This window comes from Petaurus breviceps, unplaced genomic scaffold (assembly GCF_028583685.1).
Source record: "Petaurus breviceps papuanus isolate PSGF00001 unplaced genomic scaffold, PetGlider_PUasm1.0 220, whole genome shotgun sequence".
Classification (NCBI taxonomy): Eukaryota; Metazoa; Chordata; class Mammalia; order Diprotodontia; family Petauridae; genus Petaurus; species Petaurus breviceps.
Genome location: NW_027185876.1, coordinates 6,387,815 through 6,398,493, shown reverse-complemented (window position 1 = coordinate 6,398,493; position 10,679 = coordinate 6,387,815). Strand labels below are relative to the sequence as shown.

Below are 10,679 nucleotides of genomic sequence, written 5' to 3'. Positions count from 1 at the left end.
CCCCCCTCCCTCTTCTCTTTCTCCTCCCCCTCCCTTATCTCTTTTTTCTCCCTTCCCTTGGCTCCTCTTCCCTCCTCCTTTTTTCCTCTTCCCCCTCCCATTTCCACTCCCCCTCCCCCTTCCCATATATTGCCAACTTAATACTAATGCATGATTACATCCTTGTATACACAATGCTACACACTAATTGATGTATAGTCTGCTGGGGTCAGAAGATATGTTGTAACTGGTCAAATGAAAAGCACATCCTGGTTTGTTTCTTATGAACTCCAGGGAACATTTAGAGTAAAGTGAATCGAAGGCATACATAATATCAAGCTTTAAAAGGTGTGATCTCTGCATTTAGTAAATTTGGTTTTGTTTATTGACCAGTTAATGAATATTTTTTTCTTCAGCCAGGTTTCCGTTCCAGTCAAAGTAAAGCTATTTTTTTTCCTAATCAACATAAAGAAAAAATTAATTATTCTAGAGCTTCTGTCCATAAATCATTAAAGAATAATTTTGAAATCTGGAAAAAATCACTGATCAATTGGTTTCTCTATATATTTTATTTTGAATATGAAAACAGATGATTTGGCTTTATGGTGGTGTACCAGTATGGTCTTGCTGTTTACTTGTTTCAAGTCAATATAAAAAAGTTTTGAAATGTTTTCAAAACTATGAGAAAATAATCATTATTAAATTATCATGTTAATGAGAGACCAATATAGAAGCAGAGACTTTGCTATCTGCTGCTTTTAAAAAAATGGAAAAAATATAGAAATTTGGAAGCCTGCTATAGAGAAAAATATCCATCAAGAGTGTTGAATGTGTTGTTTTCCTTATTAATTTAATTTAAACTCTAATTAATTAAAGTGACCAAAACACGTGTTGGTGTCTTATTCCTATTAAAAAAGAATGTACTTGTGAATTGAATCATGAAAGTGTTTTCCTTTTAGCCATGGATGGAGATGGATATCTTGAGAATGATCCTTATGGTAAGATGGGTTTTATGACAATTTGCATATTTAATTATTGGACTACTAAAGTAGTCCTCTCCTTGCCAGTGTTAATGTAAGGTTCATATGTATGGAAAAATTCTTAACACATTTAAGAAATTGAAAAAGAAAAACTCCAACATTAAATTAATTATTCCTATATACTTTATGTAATATGAGTTTCTTTTTAAAGGCTGAAATGTTCATTGCCAGACTAGTTTGCATGTATCTATTAGCAAATATTTTCGGTACATTATACATGCAAACTGAAGGTTACTGTGTAGTTTTGAACAAATGATGGGAAGTGATAGAAAATAGCAAATGATATAACTTAAGGACAGTTACTTAATATGTTGTGTCCTTGATCTGTGTGCATAATTTTAGCTGGAAGTGTTATTCAAGGGCATTGTTAATGTGTCCTGTTGGAGCTAACAAAGTAATTGACCCATTGATAAATCATAAGAATAAACAAAAAAAAAACCATTACCATAACACTGGAGAGGTTTATTGCTTTGGGTACTTACTAAAAAATTAATTTACTTAACCTAGCTATGAATCACCTAAGTGTTTAATCTGTACTTTCTTTAAATAATTTTTCAATACTTGAGTGAATTCAGTGATCTCATTGATGTGGTCACTCCCTCCAATGGTGCAGATTACCATACCTACACTCCCTTCAATAATACAGATCACAGCCCATAAACTCCCTTCAATGGTGCAGCTCACAGGCTGTCCACACCTCTTTCTATGTGCCTCTTATCCATGGCTTTGTATATTGGCATAAAATAATTTTAATATCTTACATAGCAATGTATAGTTATCTATTATCATTCTAATGAATCTAGATGAGATAGAATCAATAACTATTTTTTAAACACCTGTTGTGTAAAAGGCACTAGACTGGAATGTGGAGGTACAAACACAGGTAAGAAAATCAATAGAGTTCTATTCATAAACTCAGATTTCAAATTAAAAGGAACCTTAAAGGTTATCCAGTTCAGTTGTCCATTAAGGAGCTGAAGTCTAGACAGGTGATATGATTTGCCCAAGGTCAATGAGTAGCAGAGTCAGGATTTGAAACTATGTCTTTTGACTTCAAAATCCAGAGCTCTATCCCTTATTCTAACTGAAGTGGTTTATAGATTTTTTTAAAATAATAGCAGGCAACCCATCTCTCCAATTAATTTAGTTCCTTATTTTCAATAAAGGGAAAGTAATGAACTCTCTGGTGTGGTTGGCTAACTAGCTAGACTTAAAATCCTGGTAAGATTCCAGAGCATTCTATTAAAGCAGAGACTAGTAAAAAGCTAGAAAAGGAAATGGTGATCACAAAGAAGTGACATGACTGTCGGATTAGGGTGGGGTGGGGTGGAGAAGCCATGCCAGATTAACCTCATACTCTTTTTTGACACTATCCTTTACCCACTCTCATCCCCTCCCTCTCAGGCCCCATCCCTGCCCCACCTTCCCTGTCAAGCCCCATCTTTATCTCCTCCCTCACCCTTCAAGTCCCATCCCTTGTCTCCCCTCTTCCCCGCCAAACCCCATCCCTGGCCCCTCCCAAGCCCCATCCCTTCCCCCTCACTCCCCCTCCCTCTCAACTCTCATCCCTTGCCCCCTCCAAGTCCCATCCCTTGTCCCCCTACTCCCTGCCAAGCTCCATCCCTGGCTTTTCCCTCTCTGCCAAACCCTATCCTTTGCTCCCCCTCCCTCTCAAGCTTCAACCCTTGTCCCTCCCTGCCCCTCCCAAGTCCCATGCCTTGCTCCCTCTTCCCCTCACCCCGTCCCTCTTCCACACTGTCAAAAAAGGAAATGAGGTTATTCTGATAAGAACTTGTCTTAACCAAGCCATAAACCATGCTATTTTTTGGAGATCATGGCCCCACTAACCATCTTTAGTAATACCTTCTACAATTGTCACAGGAATTGAATTCAAGTTCATGGGCCAGGCATGCCACAGACATCATTTTCCTCCTCCAATTCATTTCTCCTTTTTCAGTCCTTTAGCACGCCTCCTATTCTACAAAACCTTTCATAGGTTATTGATGTAGCAACTAAACCCACCTGTTCTTTTAGGAGCCTAAGATTAAGTTTGACAGGATTTGCTGATTTAAACTCAGCTACAGCACTTGGCTTGGAATTTACTTTCTGCTTCTTGATTATCAACTACGAAGGAGCTATTTGTTTCATTCTCTCTATTCTAAAGATTATTCTCCTTATTAGAGAAAACAGAAAAAATAAATAATTACCTGATTTCTCTCCATTGGCCCCCTCAAGAAGCAGCCTTGCTTCGTCTTTAATCTTCCCTCTTTTTCCAATATTACCATAAAACCCCAAATAAAAAGGCAGCCCCCATTTTTGTTTGTCCTTAACATTCTTAGGCAGCCTCAGATCACCTGAGCCTTGATGCTTCTTGTATTCTATCTGTGCTTTCAAGTTCATCTCCTATTCCCTACCCTTGTTTCTGTTTTGTGTATATAGTTTAAAAACTCTTAAGTTCATTAGTGAATTCCTTTTGCATCCACATTTATCTCTTTAGGCAACTCCCCATATTTCTCATTGAAATTATTTTACTTTTTGCCTTCAGAATTTCATTCATATGTAGCAGCTGTGCCCCAAAAAGCAACTTACTTTGCCTATTGTCTCCTTGATATAGAGACTTGGTTTGTCCTGAATTCTGGTCTCCTACCTGTCCTGCCCCTCCCCCCATCCCTTTCCAGTACCCTTTTATTGTAGCATTCATTCAAATTAGCAACTTTAGTTTCAGTAGCATTACAGGTTAAAGGAGTCATAGACTAAAAGGGAATGAGAGGCAAGGAGACATACACATACACACACATACACACACACGGACCTAGAGTGAGGCTAGCACAGCCACATCCCCATTAACATTGCCCATATATAGTTATAGATTCATGTTTAAAAAATTGCTATTTAAGTTATTAAAATTTATGCCAACATAAAGGAGCAAGGTTCCTCTTTGAGGTGGACAAGGTAACTGATGCCAGAGGTACAAAAAGGGAAAAAAAATGATCAGGACAGTGAGGGGCAAAGTCTTTGGGTAACCCTGATTTAAGAATGATAATAATAGTTCATATGTATTTTTAAAAGTCCTTTATTTATGTGTCTTATTTGATACACACAATAATTCTTTGAAGGAAATACTTTATAATCTGTTCTTTTATAACCAGTGGTCCATAAGACTTCCTTAGGGGTAACTACAACACAGGAAGACAGTCACAGACTCATAAGGAAAATTAGGTTCAGTAGGGCTGCCATGTTAATGCAAGAAGCAATCTCACCCTAGATCTATTACCCTTCCTCTTTCCAACATGCACACACAACTCTGTGAATATATAATCATTGACCCATCTCGAATATCAGTCTGGAACAGGGATTCTTAATCATGAACCTCCCCCTTCTCCTTTTTAGGGAGAGGTCTGTGAATTAAAAATTTTTTTTTAAAATATAGTTATTTTCCTTTCTAAAGCTAATTAGTTATTTTATGAATTTAAAAACAATTATTTTGAGAAGGGGTCCACAGCCTTCAACAGACAGCTGATCAATGTGTCCAGGATACAAAACAGGATAAGGACCCTTGACCTAGACATTCTAGCTCTTTCTGCTTTCATACAGTGTCCCAAAAATCTTAATGCAGTGGTAAACTTTAATAATTATCAAATAGCTATTATTTTAAGCAATTAAAACTTTAAACTGCATTAAGACTTTTGGGACACCCTATATAACTGACTAGACCTCTTAAAAGTAGGGGAGAGGTTAGCTCCCCCATAGGGATATTAGAAACAGCTGCTGCTTTGCTGCCCCACCCAAGCTGCCTTGACTAACTGATTAATGTCACATTAGTATTCTTTCTTCCATACTGTGCTTATTTATATGAAAAGTTAACTAATGATATTATTTTCAATTTAAATTTCACACACACATGCATAGATATATGTATATATACAAGTACTTTCTCTATATATGTGCTTCCTCTGATGTCTCATCATGGGGACAACTTTGGGTTTCCAAAGGCTCTGCCAGTGAAGCCTAAACCCTAGCAGATAATGCTGTGATGAAAAGGCAAATTTTATGTGACGGAGTCTGTTGTTCAAAGATCAGCTTAGTTAATTTTACCAAGAGACTCATCACAAGTAAGCTGATCACCAGGACTTGGGAGCATTTTAAAGGAAAATTGTTCATGATCCTCTGTCCAATGTAACCCCTTTCTGGTTCCCAATTGATGGTTGAGATGAAGTAACAGAAGATGAGAGCAGTCCAAAACCTTATTTTGGACCCCTCGAGCCCCTGTGGACTCCTCAGAATAAGGTTTTTAAATAAATAAAGTAACATACACAACATTATAAATAAAACCAAATATATTGAAATACAGTTATTAAATTTTTTTTCAAAGTTCAGAGACCCTCAAATTAAGAATCCCTGCTTTAGTATGCTTTATAATTGCTCTGAGGAAAAAAACTTTTTTTTTTTTTACCTTAAATTGGTTCTGATTAAGTTTAGGCTTGTGAATTCACCAATTGTCAACTGATGTGGTGTTTTTCCTAAAAATTAATGAGAAAAATAGGTCTTTTGTGACTTCATTCAATGATAGATATTCCCAATAATAGTATGTGTGGTCTATTTTACATAAAGTTATCTAAAATTCCTTTTTTTTTTTCAAAGCAAATACATTGTAGATGATAATAGGTTGAAAAAAATAGCTGATTTACATCTTTAATGACCTAAAATAGGTCATCCCTCTAATTACAACCTTTTTAAAGATGGGTATTCCTTTTTTAAAAATGCACCACCCTGTACTTAAACACCTATAATATTGCTGTATCTATCTATCTAAATGTTACTGGTACTATTGATAGGTCATATACTTTGAAGTGTGTTATTTCTAATAGTAATGGTATGGTATATTGAGTCTCATCCTGGTAACTCATGAATATGTAAAATGTGTGATTTGGGTTAGGCATATGCTTGGTTAATTGTGGAACAGATTTTCTCTGGATAAGGTACTTGGTTGGGAAGAATGACCTTGGCTTCATAAGAACCTGAACTTTATTAAGCTAGAAGTTGATATGTCTTGATACTAACATTCATTGTTTTTATTTGAAAAGGAATGGAAATTATTTTCCTTTAATTAGTAAAGTATAAACCCTGTAAGATATTTACATTGTTAGGCTTGTAGGGTAAATGTTTTCCTACATTTAAAGTATTAAGATAATATTGAAAGGATAGATGATTGGATCCTGAGAATCAGGACTTTGGGCTTCTAATCCTTTTTTTATCCCCTAACTAGCACTAAATAAGTCATAACATTGAGCTTTAGTTTTGTCAACTATGAATTGAAGTGGTTGGTTTAAATGGCCTTTGAATTCCCTTCTGGCTCAAAAATGCCATGATTCTAATACCCTTGTTAAGGATTAAAATAATATTAATGACAAGACAAATACATATGTGTATATGTCATCACGATAGATAGACAGATAGATGGATAGATAGACAGACAGATAGATGGATAAATAGGTAGATAGATAGATAAGACAGCTATAGGAAGTTACAAGGCTGTATGAGCAAAATGGCATGTCACTTTCAATGGGAGCAAATATAAGGTAGTCTACAGGTGTCCCAAAGTCCTGTGTGCAGTTTTAAGCCATTTTTAGCTTTAAAATATTTAAACTAAATGAACTTCAGAATTTGGACCTCAGCTCTGCTAGTTAGTAACCACATAATTGTAAGTAAAAAATTTAACTTCTCTGAACTCATTTCCTCATCTGGAAAGTGAGGAAGCTGAACTAGATGAATTTGAGGTGCCTATATGAAAGGACCCACGGGCTTCTAAATTTATGATATTATTTTAATTCAAGTAATGAGATTCAACAAGAAAGGTATAGCTGAGGCTAGGAACCTCAGGGGATCTTTTCTTATGGAACCACAGTCCATAAACAGGGACTGATTATATCAAAGTGAGGAGGGGGATCAATAGGTAATTGTATTTTGTATACCCCACTCCTTCAGGAATCTTATTTAGTGTCCCTGTACTTTGGTACTCACCATAGAGAATTGGTGTACCACTGAGTCAATGATGAAACAATCATTCAGATTTCCAGGAACCATGTCTGATAATGCGATTGTTCTGAGACTCTGTCATAGGTTCCAAGGGTGTGTTTGAAAGCATGAAGTTTTATAGTAAGAAAAAGAAAAAAAATCAACCTATTCCATTTAAAAAAATTTGTTAATTATATACTAAGGTTATCTACGGCTGTGAGTTTCTTAAACAATCTTATGTTCCAATTGGTAAGACTGAGTAAGGGGTCATTATGGGGATGGGGCAGAATGATCATAGGATCATAGATTTAGAAATGGAAGAGCTTTTAGAGCTCAACTGGCCCAGTCCCAACCTTTTACAGCTTGGGATACTGAGTTCTAGAGAAATTAAATTAATTTAATTTAATAAATTAAATAAGTTACCCAAAGTCACATAGGTGGGAAATAGCAGGGTCAGAATCAGAACCAAGGTCTTAGTTTTTCAGATGATTTTCAAAATTATATAGCCATCCCCAGTTCAAACCCCAATTACTTCTCACCTGAACTATTGCAATATTTTCCTAACTAGTTTGCCTGCCTCCCATCTCTTTTCTCTCCTCTCCAACTGCTACCCAACTGCCAAATTGACATTCCTAAAACAGGGGTCTGGCCATGTTACCACCCTACTTGAAAGTCTTTAATGGCTCCATCTTGTCTCTAGGATAAAATATAAGCTCTTCAGGCTATATTTAAAGCCCTATATAAGCTAGCTCCCACCTACTGACATTTCTAGGCTTATTTCATATTCCTCCCCTTCATGCGCTCTTCATTCCAATTAAACTGGACTGCTAGTGATTCCACAAACTCTTTGGATCTGGTCACACTTGCAGTTCAGATTTCATTATCACCTGACCTACATCTAGACCTTCTCTAAAAGAAATAAAGTTTCTTTATCCCCAATTAATTCCTCTTGGATTTCTAGTGGATGTCCCCCAAAAAGATGAAATTTTTTCCCCAGAAAACTGATTTTTAAGTTTGCTAGTGCTTACTTTTCTAATGTTTCTAATATTAGTGTTTACTTTTTCTTATCTAATTAAAACATGGAAAAAAATTAAAATCAACTTACAAGAGGTAAAAAGGACAGCTTGATAGAGTGAAAAGAAGATTGGGTTTGGAGTCAGGAAAGACCAGGGTTCAAATCCTGCTTCTTATACTAACTGGCCATTTGACCATGGGCAAACCACTTAACCAATCAGTGCTTCAGTTACCCTATCTCCAAAATGGGTATAATAATATCTATAGTGCCTACCTCCAAGAGTCGTTCTTGTGAGGGTCTAGTGAGATAACGTATGTAAAACATTGTGAAAACCTCAAAACTTTGTATAAATATCAGTCATTAGTCATACTTTCTGCATGGTTCAAAAGCTAGACTGAAACATAAAATGAATATTTTATATTTTTATGCATTTCAAAGAATTTCTAGTTGTAGCAAACTCAAAATTGCTGTTTATCAAAGCTGTTCGAAGCTTGCATGCACTTTTACCAACTAAATGAAAATTCAATTCAACAAGCTTTCAGTACATTTGATATGTTATTTATATATATATATTTATTTTTATATAGAATTATTTTTATAAATTATTAATATGCTGAAAATTAAAACTATGAACCTACATATTTTTATTGACATCAGTAGAAATACTAATAAGTAATTTAAAAAAAGTTTTGAGTAGTATTAATGTTAAAAGCAACCCCCAAACCCTTGGATTTTCAAGCATAGTTTTAGAATGCATACTTTTCTGCTCCTCTCTTACCTGATCATTGCCAGACAGTTAAAAAAACTGTGAAGTTAAATATTCACATTTTAAATTTTTCTGCAACAGTCATCAGTTTTCAATTATTCAAGCTAAGTGAGGGAGCATGGGCAGTTTAAAATAAACACATATTTGATTTTGCAATGCCTTTAAAATTTTTTTTAGTTAAAATTATCTTCCATTTAACTTAGGCTAATTCTGTTTAACATGGTAGAAATTAAAATTAGATTATATTTCAAGAGTATTAACTAGATTAGGGAAAGGAGATAGCAGGCTTAGTGATATTCCAGATAGTATTGGGGAAGTAAATCTCAAAATATAAATTTTCTGCAAAGTAGGTTACTGATGCATAGATCGTTGACAATTAGGTTCATTATTGGCTTCTACAGACTTTTTTTTCTTCTTAAACTCTCCCTTATTTTTATTACTGAGAAGTGGGCGAGTATTGCACTTTCATAAGGAGTTTGCCAACTTTAATGTTTTTTTTTTTAATTTTAGTCCATTTGAATGACCAAAACTTTAAAAACGCACAAAGCCTTTTTGGACACCCAGTATACTACTTAGGGTCTTAGAATCATAGCTTTTGAGATAGGAAAGACCTTGGAGGCCACTAAGTCCAACCTCCCCCCCCCCTTTATTTTATATAGTATTTAACTTGCATATGGATCCAAAATGGTGTTTCAGGTATTCCAATGAAGCCTTCTAAGAAGAATAATGAAAGCCTTTCTAAATAAGTAAAAAGTCTAAATACTCCAGTTCTGCCATTTCATGGCCAGGCCTCATTTCTACCTTAAATTCAATCTAGTCTGACTGCTCTAAGAGGCAAATGATTTATTTTTGGCCTCAGGGACTTCAGGAATGGGCTCAGATTAGTTAGCATATAAGGCTTAGTATCACAGGTTTACATTTAAAGTATTGTCTAAAATTTGATAGAAAAAAACCAATAGAATATCACCAAGAGACCCATAGAGTATAGGACTTTAGTGGAAGGACTTTTGGCTTTTCCCCAGTGTTTCTCTCATCTCTTTCTCCCACCCTCTCTCTTTTCTTTTTCCCTTCCCCCCCTTCCTCCTCATCTTTCTATTCTCCTCCACCCTTCTCTCTCCCCCATCCTCCCTCTCTTCCCTTTCCCCCTCCCTCTTCCCTTCCTCTCTCCCTTCCCCCCTTTCTCTCCTCCTGTCCCCTCCCTCTTTCTCTCCTCTCTCCTCCCACCTCTTCATTTACCATGGGGAAGCTATTTGGAGAGTTGGTGAAAGCACTATCAAATTCTGATGAGAGAACTAAGCTTTTTGTTCTGTAAATGTATCTTACTGATTGACAATCCCAGCTTTGTCAACATCCCAATTATCTCATGATTTCATCATGAAATCCTTTTAAAATGCAAAATATAATTTATATAGAAAGAAAATTTGATGAAACATCTTTTTGAGGAGGGTCCTATGAATCACATAAAATGTAGTTATGGTATGGACCTGGTTCTAGACCAAGATTTCTTTCCCCCTTTTTTTCTTATTTGGTCATCTGGTAAATCCTATGAACCCTATCTCACAATGATTCTTTTTAAATTCATAATTGAATAAAACGTTAAATTTCCATTAGAGACTGTGATTTTTTCCCCTTCACTTTTACAGCACCCCTGAAATCCAATCCATAGATCCCAGTATAAGAACTTCTAAGGGAACATTAAAATTCAAAACAGTGTTGGATTAAAATTGTCTTCAGTCTCCCTGAAGCTTTAGCATTCTAGTAATTTTTTGTCTCTCTAAAACTTAACCTTTTAAGATAGACATGCCATACTGATTCATCTACTTAGAGTAATTTGTTTCCTAATTATAATATTGTTTGTTGAAAA

At 35.5% G+C, this 10,679-nt stretch overlaps 1 protein-coding gene across 2 annotated transcripts in view; it reads left to right on the top strand.

The window, feature by feature from the left end:
* Window positions 1-10,679, top strand: part of PRKACB (protein kinase cAMP-activated catalytic subunit beta) — a 51,218-nt gene that overhangs the window by 1,873 nt on the left and 38,666 nt on the right. For both annotated transcript variants that reach the window (XM_069094607.1, XM_069094606.1), the window contains exon 2: window positions 939-977. In XM_069094607.1, coding sequence (XP_068950708.1) covers window positions 939-977 — 39 coding nt within the window. The remainder of the gene's footprint in view (window positions 1-938; window positions 978-10,679) is intronic.